This window comes from Macaca mulatta, chromosome 20 (genome assembly GCF_049350105.2).
Source record: "Macaca mulatta isolate MMU2019108-1 chromosome 20, T2T-MMU8v2.0, whole genome shotgun sequence".
Lineage (NCBI taxonomy): Eukaryota > Metazoa > Chordata > Mammalia > Primates > Cercopithecidae > Macaca > Macaca mulatta.
The window spans coordinates 79,781,414-79,795,249 of record NC_133425.1 but is presented as its reverse complement, the minus strand read 5'-3'; the positions used below and the strand labels follow the sequence as shown (position 1 = coordinate 79,795,249).

At 48.3% G+C, this 13,836-nt stretch overlaps 1 protein-coding gene across 9 annotated transcripts in view; it reads right to left on the bottom strand.

Moving 5' to 3' along the window:
- The window catches only part of ATP2C2 (ATPase secretory pathway Ca2+ transporting 2), an 88,871-nt gene that overhangs the window by 22,352 nt on the left and 52,683 nt on the right, over positions 1–13,836 (bottom strand). For all 9 annotated transcript variants that reach the window (XM_077987004.1, XM_077987005.1, XM_077987006.1 and 6 more), the window contains 4 exons: positions 13,296–13,371; positions 10,502–10,568; positions 690–814; positions 459–556 (listed from right to left, as the gene is read on the bottom strand). In XM_077987004.1, coding sequence (XP_077843130.1) covers positions 459–556; positions 690–814; positions 10,502–10,568; positions 13,296–13,371 — 366 coding nt within the window. The remainder of the gene's footprint in view (positions 1–458; positions 557–689; positions 815–10,501; positions 10,569–13,295; positions 13,372–13,836) is intronic.

Sequence of the window (13,836 nt, the reverse complement as noted above, 5' to 3'; positions counted from 1 at the left end):
GCGTGCCTGTAGTCCCAGCTACTTGGGAAACTGAGGCAGGAGAGTCACTTGAACCCGAGAAGTGAAGGTTGCAGTGAGCCAAGATCAAGCCACTGCACTCCAGCCTGGGTGACAGAGCGAGACTCTGTCTCTCAAAAACAAACAAAAAAACCACAAATGGACTAATCATGGTTAGTTTATCATGGAAGGTATGGAAATTTTTTTCTAGTTGTTAAATTTTGTAATGTGCTTACAATTAATAAGTAACTGAAAAAGGAGGCTACCTTAAATTGGTTGTCTTTTGAAAGGAAGTATGGGATGATTAAAAAGAAAATCAGTCATGTTAGCAAGGAGACTGTAAGATGACCTCAATTTCTTTCTTCCTTATTGTGTTCTAGAAGACATTGTGTGCTTTATCTAGAAAGGAGACAGCCTGGCTGGGTGCATCTTTAAGGCTTGTAAATTCCTCTGGAACTCACCTCGGCATGAAGCCCATCTGACGTTACAAGCTGGGTCACTGTCATTTCGTTGGCAGTCAGAGTACCCGTCTTATCAGAACAGAGAACACTGCAGCAACCTGGCACAACAAACATCAGTTTCTAGAAAAGTCGCCACCCTCAGGCTTATGAAACCCCCAGGCTGGATTGCCCCGACAGCCAAGCCCCCATTCAATTCCACAAGTGAGAATTCCACCGGCCGGAGTCCCTCACCTAACGTCTCCACGATGGGTAACTTTTTCACAATGACCCGCTTCTTGGCCATCCGCAGCACTCCCAGGACCAGCGTTACCATGACGACGATGGGCAGACCCTCGGGAATGGCCGCCACAGCCAGGCTGGAGCGAAAGGGCAAATGAATCCCCTCCTTAAGGAGTGTGTGACTCTCAGCTGGGGCTGGCAATGCTTTGGCTGGTGAAGCTTGTCTTAGGTGTCCCCAACGTCCTGGTTCTATTCTCCATTCCCAATCCTAAGGTGCACCTGCCTCCTTCTTCAGCACCCGTTGTCCTGAGTCCTCCCCTGCAGACCCTGCTCTTGGGAAGCGACCTAGCCTGTCAGTCATCCACACCTTAGTGTGAATTAGTCTGTCAGCTGTTTTGCCTCTTTAAAAGTATCTTGTATTTACATTATTCTCATTTATTAGAAAAGGCTCTGGGTCCCATGAAAGGAACTCCCAGAATCAGACAATAAGTGGGAGTAAGAGTTTTCGGTTCCAAGGGCCCTCATGGGTCCCTTGAATTTCACTTTTCATGAGCGTTGTGGTGTAGACACTTCCTGTGAGGAAGCCAGACAAGGAAGTCCAGGTCAGGGGAGGTGAAGAGCCACAGCGACGCTCTTGTCTACTGTGTGGATCCGTTTCAGGGTATCTGCTCACTTCTTTCTTATCCCTCCAACTGTCCCCGTATGGTGCGACCCCACTCCCCCATAACCAGGTTGACTGGATTTGAGGGGAGCGTGTGGCCCAAGCTGAGCCAGTGAGATGCTGTCTTGGCAATGAGACTGGGGCTACAGCACACGGATGCCCCTTCCCTGGGTGTGTCAACAGGTGAGAGGATGTGTGGAGGGGGCTCCTTCTGCCCCTTTTGGCTGAGACTCCACAACATCAGGGCCGAATGGCCCCACGTTCCACACTCCTGAAGTGGTGGAGAGGTATGACGCCTGGTGCCTGGTGTCCAGTTTGACATGGCCAGGGGTGGGCTGCAGATAGGGCAAGAGTGTTTGCAAGTGGGCCTCTGTTGAAGCCGGGTAGTGGCTACATAGGTGTTCACTTTATCATCCTCTCTGCTTTGGTACATGCTTGAAGTTTTCCTTTAAAAAATGTAAAAATAATCATGAAGAAACCATGACAACCCATACGTCCATCAGTGAACAAATGGATGAGTCAAATGTGGTCTATCTATGCAGCAGAATACCCTTCAGCCATAGAAAGGAATGAGGCACCGGCACACGCCACCACATGGATGAGCCCGGAAAATGTGCTGCTGAGTGGAAGAAGCCAGACACAGAAGGCCACTCAGTGCGTGAGTCCACTCATAAGGGATGTACAGAATAGGGAAACCTATACAGAAAGAAAGATGAGCAACTGCTTAGGACTGGGATGTGGGCACAGGCGGGAATGTAGAGTGATAGCTAAAGGGCATAGTGTTTCTTTTTGAGGCGATAAGCAAATGTTCTAGGCCGGGGGTGATGGCTCACACCTGTAATCCCAGCACTTTGGGAGGCCCAGGCAGGCAGATCACCTGAGGTCAGGAGTTTGAGACCAACCTGGCCAACATGGTGAAACCCCGTCTCTACTAAAAATACAAAAATTAGCTGGGTGTGGTGGCAGTCACCTGTAATCCCAGCTACTCAGGAGGCTGAGACAGGACAGTCACTTGAAACTGGGAGGCGGAGGTTGCAGTGAGTCGAGACTGTGCCATTGCACTCCAGCCTGGCGACAGAGTGAGACTCCATCTCAAAAGAAAAAACAAAATCTTCTAAGGTCAGGCACAGTAACTCAAACCTGTAATACCAGCACTTCGGGAGGATCACACTGGCAGATCATTTGAGCTCAAGAGTTCGAGACCAGCCTGGGCAACATTTTTTTGTTTCTACAAAAAAAAAAAAAAAAAAAAAAAAAAAAAAATATATATATATATATATATATATACACACACACACACACACGTGCACACACACACATATATATATAATATATAAAAATTAGTTGGGTGTGGCAGTGTGCACCTATAATCCCAGCTACTCAGGAGGCTGAGGTGGGAGGATCGCTTGAGCCTGGGAGGTCAAGGCTGAGGCTACAGTGGGCCGTGATCACGTCACTGTGCTATGGCCTACATAACAGAGTAAGACCCTGTCTCAAATAAAATAAAATATAAAATAAAATAAAATGTTCTAAAATGGACTGTGGTGATGGCTGTGTATATCTGTGAATACACTAAAAACCATTAAATTATATGCTTTAAATGGATGAATTATATGATATGTGAATTATATCTCAATAAAGCTGTTTAAGAAAGAAAAAGGCGGGGTGTGGTGGCTCATGCCTGTAATCCCAGCACTTTGGGAGGCCGAGGCGGCCAGATCACCTGAGGTCAGGAGTTCGAGACCAGCCTGACCAATATGGAAAAACCCTGTCTCTACTAAAAATACAACATTAGCCAGGTGTGGTGGCGCATGCCTGTAATCTCAGCTACTCAGGAGGCTGAGGCAGGAGAATCGCTTGAACCCGGAAGGTGGAGATTGTGGTGAGCTGAGATCACACCACTGTACTCCAGCCTGGGCGACAAGGGTGAAACTCCGTAAAGAAAGAAAGACAAAGGAAAGGAAAGGAAAAGGAAAAGGAAAAGGAAGAGGAAGAAAGAAAGAAAAGAAAGAAAGGGAAGGAAGGAAGGAAGGAAAAAGAAAGAAAGAAAAGAAAGAAAAAGAAAGAAAGAAGGAAGGGCGGGCGGGCGTGCTTTGGCTGGCGATGGGGAGGGGAGGAGAGATTTTGAGCAGATGAGGGAGGCTGACCAGATCCTCCCTATCAAGCCTGCACCCGAGGCCAGGCTGAGGGGTGGGGAGGATATGACTTAAATGGAGCTCCAAGTGCTGTCATTGCATGGAACCAGTCTGTACAATTTCTAGAAAGAGACTATTTAGAGGACTAGAAGTGATGTGGAATTTCTGTTATCTGAGATACCAGAAACGTCCTGGGAGAAGGGGCCACTGCCTCTCGCCACACCTGCAGCCCACCCACAGCCACGGCCAGGAACCCTGCAGAAGCCCCTGAAGACATCCCCGGTCCAGGCCCCGGGTCCAGGCTGCCCAGGAAACACGCGAAATCGGCCAGCGTGAACGAGACCACGGGGCGATCCCAGAGCCCAGGCCCTCCTCTAAAAGAAGAGCCACCACCAAATCACCAGGGACGACAGCAATGCACAGTGCTGCCGGGCCTCCCACGCTCCCCAAGAGAAGCTGGAAACCCAGGATCTCTTTCATGCAAACTCCCAATTTTTAGATATTGGCAACAAATTCCAATGAAAAAAATACAGTTGAAACAAAACATATTTTCTGGCTCTATCTCACACAAGGGTGGCTGGGTTTGTTTGAGATGGAGTCTCACTCTGTCGCCCAGGCTGGAGTGCGGTGGTGCAATCTCAGCTCACTGCAACATCCACCCCCCAGCTTCAAGCAATTCTCCTGCCTTAGCCTCCCATATATCTGGAATTACAGGCATGTGCCACCACACCTGGCTAATTTTTGAATTTTTAGTAAAGAAGGGGTTTCACCATGTTGGCCAGGCTGGTCTTGAACTCCTGACCTCAAGTGATCCACTTGCCTCAGCCTCCCAAAGAGGTGGGATTGCAGGCATGAGCCACTGTGCTTCGCCTGTTTTTTGTTCTTTTGAGACGGGTTCTTGTTCTGTTGCCCAGGCTGGAGTGCAGTGTTGCCATCGAGACTCGCTGCAGCCTTGATCGCCTGGACTCAGGCAATCCTCCAGCCTCTGCCTCCCTGGTAGCTGGGACACAGGCATGCACCACTATTTTTTACTTCTTAATTTAAAAATTATTTGTACAGACAAGGTTTCACTGTGCTACCCAGGCTGGTCTTGAACTTCTGGGCTCAAGTGATCCTCCCACCTCAGCATTCCCAAGTGCTGGGATTATATGCATGAGGCACCAAGCCTGGCCAAGTGGCGGTTTTTATCCTCTGCATTAGAAAATCCAGCAGAGCAAGGAGGTATACAGTAAATAGCTGCTGCATGAAGAAGTGGGTATAACAATGCTTAGGCCTGCGCTGGCCTAGCACACAGGGACACTCCACCTGGGTTGGCTGATAGGCAGAACACTTGGTGAGAATCCATTCAACCAGGATCACACAGGGAGACCCTATTTCATCAGAGCGAAGACACAGTTGATTGTGAAGGGCACCATTATTTTGTGTAGCGCTCAGAAAAGAACACGGCCAATTTATCAGTAACACCATGCTTTCTAATTACATCGCTTATGAGAAGTGGTCTGATTTCAGAGGAGTTGGAATGTGAAAAAGAATGTACATCTCAGAATCAAAGAAAGATGGTACATTAAATGTTGGCAACAAATTCCACTTACAAAACAGGCAGTTTGAATAGAATGGTTGTGAATGGTGACCTTTCACCCAGGGACAACGGAACAGGCAGGGACAAGTTAAATAAACCAAGATTATAGAATTTGATCAAGGGGCTGTGCCCGGTTTGTACAGTGACAGCCAGAAGGCTTCGCTGGTTTTATGGCACAGGCTGTGAAGACCAGCTAAGCAAACATTTGTGGAGGGTTATGACGGGGACTTTCACCCCATATGGCAGGGGAAGGGCATCTGTGTATTACCTGGATGAATTAATCATAATAAAGAATTAATCCACAAGCTAATAAAGATTAGAACGGGCCGGGTGTGGTGGCTCACACCTGCATTCCCAGCACTTTGAACCGCAGAAGCAGGTGGATCACTTGAGCCTGGCCGACATGGTGAAACCCCGTCTCTACCAAAATACAAAAATTAGCCAGGTGTGATAGCAGGCACCTGTAGTCTCAACTACTCAGGGAGGCTGAGGCAGGAGAATCGCTTGAACCCAGGAGGCAGAGCTTGCAGCGAGCCAAGATCACATCATAGCACTCCAGCCTGGGTAACAGAGCGAGACTTCACCTCAAAAAAACAAAAACAAAACAAAAATTGATTAGAATGGACCAGGAAAAGCAAGTGCCTTGGATCATCTTAAATGTCACTTAACATACAGGGAATTCATTTTTTTTTTTTTTTTTTTTTTTGAGACAGAGTCTCGCTCTGTCGTCAGGCTGGAGTGCAGCGGTGCAGTCTCAGCTCCCTGCAACCTCCACCTCCAGGGTTCAAGTGATCCTCCTGCCTCAGCCTCCCGAGTAGCTGGGACTACAGGTGCCCGCCACTACACCTGGCTAAGTTTTGTATGTTTAGTAGAGACGGGGTTTCACAATGTTGGCCAGGATGATCTTGATCTCTTGACCTCATGATCCATGATCCACCTGCCTCAGCCTCTCAAAGTGCTGGGATTACAGGCATGAGCCACTGCGCCCAGCCCAGGAATTCATTTTTAAAAAGCTTTTAAAGTTAAAAAAAATGATTCTCTCATTTTACTTATTTTGGAAAATCTCCACTAGCTAAGCTGCCGTTTCTATCTTCTGATTCAGTGGTTTTGGGTGGCTTTAATCTGGCACTAAAACTGAAAAACCTTACCCTTTCAAAATCACAAATGAGAGGGGGAGCAGTTCTCCCACGTACAAGTCCACTCGCGTGGGTCAAGCAGGAAGCCTGTGTTGCAAGGGAGGTTAGGACAAGAAACCAGAAGTGACCAATAGTACAGCGTGGGGAGAGAATTGGGCGATTTGGGGCTTGGGCGCAGAAAAGCCTTTCTTGCTTTTTCTCCTGGAAATATTTAATAGTCTTTCTTGGCTCATGAAACTTTTCATGGCTTGTAAGACAGGGATGGGATGTACCATTATTTGCAGGAGGGTTTTTTGTTGTTGTTGTTTTTTGAGATGGAGTCTCTGTTGTCCAGGCTGGAGTGAGGTGGCGTGATCTCAGCATACTGCAATCTCCGCCTCCTGGGTTCAAGCGATTCTCCTGCCTCAGCCTCCTGAGTAGCTGGGACTACAGGCGTGTGCCACCATGCCCAGCTAATTTTTGTATTTTTAGTAGAGATGGGGGTTTCACCGTTTTGGCCACACTGGTCTCGAACTCCTGACCTCGTGATCTACAGGAGGTTTTTAATTTTTTTTTTTTTTTTTTTTTTTTTTTTTTAGATAGGGTCTGTCTCTGTTGCCTAGGCTGGAGTGCAGTGATGAGATCATGGCTCACTGCAACCTTGACTTCCCAGGCTCAAGTGATCCTCCCGCCTCAGCTTCCCAAGTAGCTGGGACTACAAGCTTGCACCACCACACCTGGCTAATTAAAAAACATTTGTTTTTGCACAGACAGGGTCTCAGTATGTTGTATAGGCTGGTCTCAAACTCCTGGGCTCAAGGTATCCTCTCGCCTCAGCCTCCCAAAGTGCTAGGATTACAGGTGTGAGCCACTGTGCCCAGCCTATTTAGGGGAGTTTTTAAACATTCTGTCTTCTGAGAGTCCTGTGTTCTCTGGCAGCTTCCTTGAGGCTCAAATGTCTCCCTCCCTGCCACCACCCCTGCCTCCAAAGGCTCAGTCACCTGAGAATGCTGTTCAGGTGTCTTGGCCTCTTCCCTGGTCCTGTTCTTACTGGAACCCGCTCTGGGGGCACAGTGTCAAATCACAGCCTCACATTCAGAGGGTGCTCCCTGGACCAGCTATGTCAGCACCCTTGAGAGCTTGTTAGAAATGTGAATCTCAGCCAGGCGCAGTGGCTCATGCCTGTAATCCCAGCACTTTGGAAGGCAGAGGCAGGCGGATCGCCTGAGGTCAGGAGTTCCAGACGAGCCTGGCCAACATGGTGAAACCTCGTTTCTACTAAAAATACAAAAATTAGCTGGGCGTGGTGGCGGGCATCTGTAATCCCATCTACTTGGGAGGCTGAGGCAGGAGACTCGCTTGAACCCAGGAGGTGGAGGTTGCAGTGAGCCAAGATCACACCACTGCACTCCAGCCTGGACAGAGCGAGACTTCATCTCAAAAATAAGCAAGCAAACACTGCATGTTCTCACTCCTAAGTGGGAGTTGAACAATGAGAACACTTGGACACAGGGCGGCGGACATCATACACCAGGGCCTGTCGGAGGGTTGGGGGGAAAGGGGAGGGAGCGCATTAGGCCAAATGCCTAATGCATGTAGGGCTTAAAACCTACATGACGGGTTGACAGGTGCAGCAAACCACCATGGCACATGTATACCTATGTAACAAACCTGCACATTCTGCACATGTGTCCTAGAACTTATTTAAAAAAAAAAAGGCAAACAAAAGAAAGGTGAGTCTGAACACATTGGGTGCAGTGTAGACTGCTCAGGTGATGGGTGCATGAAAATCTCAGAAATCACCACTAAAGAACGTATTCATGTAATAAAACGCCACCTGTTCCCCAAAAACCTATTGAAATAAAAAAAAGGAAGAAATGTGAGTCTCAGGCCCCGCCCAGCCCCGAGTTGGGGGAGTGGCCATCCCGGTTTACCAGGCTGTCTCAGGGACCTTCCCCTTCTTCAGCTCAGCCTGAGACCTCGCCTCTCCAGTGCCTGCCTCTGCAGGTACCCTTCCAGTGCCTCAAACCCCACCGGCCCCAGTACAGCTCAGCGTCCTGCTCCAGTGCCCCCTCCTCCCAGCCCCCGCTTCCGTAATAAGCTGGGGCTCCCACCTCCCACGTCCTTCAGCCTCTAAATCAAGGATGGCCAACACTTTTCAGCTCTCTGCTTCCAAAGTGTCACAGGGACGGCCTGGCGTGGCATACTGGGAAACGCTCTGATGATGAGGTTAGGAATAGGAGAAGGAGCTGTGAGTTTCCCCATGATCTAGGCGACTCCATGTTCTCGTTCTGGTCACAGAGCTCAGCTGTGGTCCCCTGCAGTGGCCCTCAGACATGTTCCCACCACCAAACCTTTGCCTGTGCTGTTCCCCCTGCCTGGTACACCCTTCCTGCTCATCTCCTGACTCAACTCTCCACCCAAAATCCTCCCCGGCCACCTCTTCCAGTCCATCCCTTTCTACCTCCCTTTTTTTCTTCTTGAGGCGGAGTTTTGCTCTGTCACCCAGGCTGGAGTGCAACGGCGCAGGCTCACTGCAAACTCCGCCTCCCGGGCCCAAGTGATTCCTCTGCCTCAGCCTCCTGAGTAGCTGGGATTATAAGCGACTGCCACCACAGCCATTTAATTTTTGTATTTTTAGTAGAGACAGGGTTTCACCATGTTGGCCAGACTGGTCTAGAACTCCCGACCTCAGGTGATCGTCTGCCTTGGCCTCCCAAAGTGCTGGGATTACAGGTATGAGCCATCACGCCTGGCCGATTGACCTATTTTTGAATATTTTATATAAATAAAATCATACAATATGTGCAACTGGCTTCTTTCACCTAGCAAAATGGGTTCAACATTAATCCATGTTGCAGTATCAATCAATACTTGATTCCTTTCTGTGGCTGAAAAATATTCCACTGTACCTATGTTGTTTATTCTTTCATGAGCTGACGGACATCTAAGTTTGTTTACATCATGGGTGTGATGTATTAATTACATATATATACATAAGAACAGACACTACAATAATTTTCCACACATCACCAAAAAGCATCTTGCAGACAGCAGCTGCATGTGCGTTACCGTCCGGGAACCACTGGGCCTGATGTGAGCCTAGACATGGGTTGGTTCCTCCCTGTCCTGGAATAGCCCCTAGCCTTCCTTCCAATGGGACATACCCAGTTAGTGACAATCCCCAGCCCTCTGCCTCCCTTGCCCTTGGTAAATAGCCACGGAAGAACTACCGACGAAATCACGCCGCTGCACGATGGTGGGCTGCCCGTGCCTCTCCCTGTCTCGGTCAACAGGACCCAGAGGCTTGGGATGACTACATAGAAGAAGGGCGGGTCCCCTTGGGTTAGCATCATCAAGTGATAATGACTCCCAGCCCTGCCATCCTCGTGTGGCCTTGGGCTCCACATCCATTGCCTCTCTGAAAGCCTCCTCTGTGAAACAAGGGCTTGGATCGAGTTCTAAACTAGTAATAATGTGTGCGCTTGCATGGACTAACTCCTTTAATCCAAACAGTCGCCCAAGGAGAGGGTACATGAGCATTTCCGTTTTTGAGAGGGGGAAACTGAGGCACAGAGAGCTGAGAAACTTGCCAGAGGTCACAAAACCAGCAAGTGGCAAAGTGCAGAATTTAAACAGAGGCAGGCTGGCTCTGGGGTCCTTGCTCTTAGCCAGAAAGAAGACCCAAACCCACAGGCAAGGAGTGACAAGAAAGCTGATACAGTCTGAATGTGTGTCCCCACCCAAACTTCATGTTGAAACAGAAGCTGCAATGTTGGAGGTGGGAGGAGATGGGATGATGGGGTGGGTCCCTCATGAATGGTTTAGCGCCATCTCCTTCGAGCCGTTCTTGCTAGAGTGAGCTCCTGAGAGATCTGATTGTTTCAAAGCATGTGGCAACCCCCTCACTCCCCTGCTCTCCTGCCCCCACTCTTGCCATGTGACATGCCTGCTCCCCCTTCCACCTTGATTGGAAACTTCCTGGAGCCTCCTCAGAAGCTGAGCTTCCTGTACAGCCTGTACAACCGTGGGCCAATTAAACTTCTCTTCCTGACAAATTACCAAGCCTCAGGTATTTTCTTTTTAGCAATGCAAGAACAGCCTAATACAAAAGGGCCCCCCCGATTATATGCCGTCACTCATTTTGCAGGCATTCACCAGGCACTCTGTACCTGTCGGAGAACGTGCTATTGGGAGGCTGGAGTTTGGGTGATGGGGTTGCACCTTCCCCAACCCTTCCTGTTCTGCAGCCTCCCCACCTTCTCTTGCTGCAGGGAAGGGCTCAGAGCCCATGACCACCCTGGCAAGGCAAGGGGCGGCCACAGCACCCTTACCTGACCCCAATCGTGAACATATTCAGGAGCTGTTTCCCTTGCAACCAGCCAATGAGCATGATGAGACCTGGGGAAGAGACAGAAACATCCTTATCTCCATATGCGCCGCACACGCTGATGCCTGGAGGGATTCAAACCCACTTCCTTCAAGAGTTTACAGGAACACATGCACAGAGGAACGACTGATAACCTCAAACACTTTCAACCTCTCTCTTCTTTTTTCTAAGGGAGATACGTTTATACCTACAAAAACCTGGTTTTACTTTCTCAGGAAAGGTCCAAGCCAAGTTTAAGTTAAAGACTCAATCAGTTTATTTTGGACTGTTTGCAAACATCTTATTCCCAAAGTTTCCCATCTGCTGTGTGTATCCAGAACATGCCCCCATGCGGTGTTTGCTGTGACAAATGCAGCTGCTCCTGCGACGGGCAGATGGGCCACGGGTTTTTTTTTTTAATTATTTTTTTCTGTGGTACTCATGATTAAATATACTTCATTTCTGTTTTCCTTCATTAATAATTTACCCAATATTTAGTGCACACCAGGTACTGCACTAGGTGTGCAAGACGTGGAGGTGGTCACAGATAGACCCTCAAGGCACAAACGGCAGCAGCTGCCCTGGGGCCTGTGGAAGTTCACGAGATGCTCTGGCAACGGGGAAAGGTGCTCGGGTTGCCTGGTGCAGCCTAAGTCTCGTCATCTATAAAGTGGGGCTCATTGTCATGCCCCCCTCAAAGAGTAGTTGGTTTAAGGTATGACAGTCTGTGCTCAGAACAGCTCCTGGGCCACAGCAAACACCAATCTAATCGTTAACTCTTGTTGCCATCATTGTCGGAAGGAGTGAGTAGGGACTGGGAAGGTGGGTGGGGTTGCCCGGTGACACCCTTGGAGAGCTTTCTAAAGAATGTCAGCTTTGCTTTGCAGGGGCCAGGGGGCCAGGGATGTTTTCTGCTGGGTGGTAGTGGGGTGTGTGTGTATATGCGTGTTGAGCGGGGGAGCTACCACAGTATCTGTTAGTTTTGTTTTGGGCATCCTACAATTAGCTACTAAACTCAGTCATCAGTTAAAATCTTAGCTAGAGCCCAAATGAACTCAAACGAAATAGATTAGCAGGGGAACTCTACTGGAAACAGGGGCGAGGCAGTGAGCCTGGTGCCACCCCCACTAGGAACTTACCCCACTCCCACCCTTGTGGCCTTCCCATAGCAGAAGGCTGGAGATTCCTCACAGGAGCTCACAAGATTCAACTAGGTACATGTCTTCCGAAACCCATGTTCAGTGTCTATACATTAGTAGCTTGAAAATGGCCACACTGAGAGTACTTACACCATGGGAATTGGCAAATGCTACTTTCCTCTAGAAGCACTTAACAGTATGGCGTGGCTTCCCTACACCTGCCCCCTGGGCCTTCTAGGGGGTCCATGGGACTGAGTTTCAAAACTTTACTATAGCAGTTCTCAAAATGTTAAAAAAAAAAAAAAAAAAAAAAGGCCGGGTGTGGTGGCTCATGCCTGTAATCCTAGCACTTTGGGAGGCCAAGGCGGGCAGATCACTTGAGGCCAGGAGTTCGAGACCAGCCTGGCCAACATGGCAAAACCCTGTCTCTACCAAAAATACAAAAATTAGCTGGGCATGATGGTGCATGCCTGTCATCCCAGCAACTCAGGAGGTTGAGGCAGGAGAATAGCTTAACCCAGGTGGTGGAGGTTGCAGTGAGCTGAGATCACGCCACTGCACTCCAACCTGGGCAACAGAGTAAGACTTCACCTCAAAAAAAAAAAAAAAAAAAAAAAAAAAAAAAAAAAAATCTGAGTGGTATCATGGGCCTTGCTGTGGACATGTCAGTTTAAGTTCTAATTTAACTTAAGAAACATGGGATTACATAAGCTGTTTCTCTCAAGACTGTTCTCTGGCTCTACAGTTTTGGCCACACTCACCAGTACCTCCCTCATCATTGGATGTGCTATAGGCAGTGGTTTGTTGGTTTATTCCTGGATTAAATTTTTCACTCAACAAATATTTACTGAGACTCTATTAGAGGCCAGGCACTGGTTGATCCTAAAGGCTGGAATAAAGCAAGGCCAGAACTCGAAAGAGCAGAAAGAAACCAGTGAACGGACTGGGCACTACCATGGGGATGCTAAGGCTTAAGATCTAGATTCAGGACTGCAGCATCATGTCAATGCTGTTTGGCATGTTACCAAAGGTCAGGAAGTCCCAGCCCAGGCACAGGAAGCTTAGAAGCATAGAAATATGGTTGGGTGCACAGCTAAACTACATTTCCCAGTCTCCTTTGCAGTTATATAGGCCATGTGACTCATTCTGGCCAATAAAAGACAGGCAAATTGATGACTCCACTTCGTGGTCTATGCCTTAAAAATGTCCCCCACAAGCCTCCATGTTCTCTCTTTCACCATCTGCTGGCTGAACAGAAATATGGCATCCAAGGACCCAGAGGAAGACAGAGCAACAATATAGTAGGGGCCTGGGTCCAAGTCAGTGTTTTTAGACAAGCTGTCCAGGAGAGCCACTGGATCAGGAATACACCCATGGACTGTGGCATGAGCAAGGAACAAGTGTTTAGTGTTAAGTCAAGAAAATGTAGTGGTTACTTATTATAGCAGCCAGCCTGGTCCAACCATACAGAAAGCTCTTGTTGCTTTTTGAGAGCCTCTGATCCCAATCCCCAAGCCTTATGCAGCTGAGCAGCAAGATATTTGAGAAACGGCCATGGTGGCCACCCTATGATGGCTCCTCTCCATCTGCAGAACCCAGTACAGAAACTGCTCCACTTACCGATTATGCCAAAGGAGAAGAGTGTCAGTTGCTTTCCTAGCCTGTCCATGCTTTTCTGCAAAGGAGTTTTAGGTGTCTGAAAGGGTGAGCACAATGGGTTAGTTGGACAAGATCCCAGCTTCTGCCTGCCTTTGTTCAAAATGTCTTCACCTTGCCATCCTGCAGCTTGAGTGATGATCACACGGGGTACACATATGTCAACATTCATTGACTTCCGCACTGAAGAGTTGTGCGTGTTACTGTCTGAAAATTGTATCTTTATGAAAATGCTAACAAATGTCTTAAATGTTTAAAAGGAGGCCAGGTGTGGTGGATTCGTCCTGTAATCCTGGCACTTTGGGAGGCTGAGGCAGACAGAATGCTTGAGCTCAGGAGTTTGAGACCAGCCTGGGCAACATGGCAAAACCCGGTCTCTATTAAAAAAAAAAAAAAAAAAAAAAAAAAAAAACCCACAAAATTAAATGTTTAAAAAGTATACTTATATTAACTACATGCCTCTCATTCCTAAGGAGTAGGCAGGGCTGATATTATTAGCCTATAA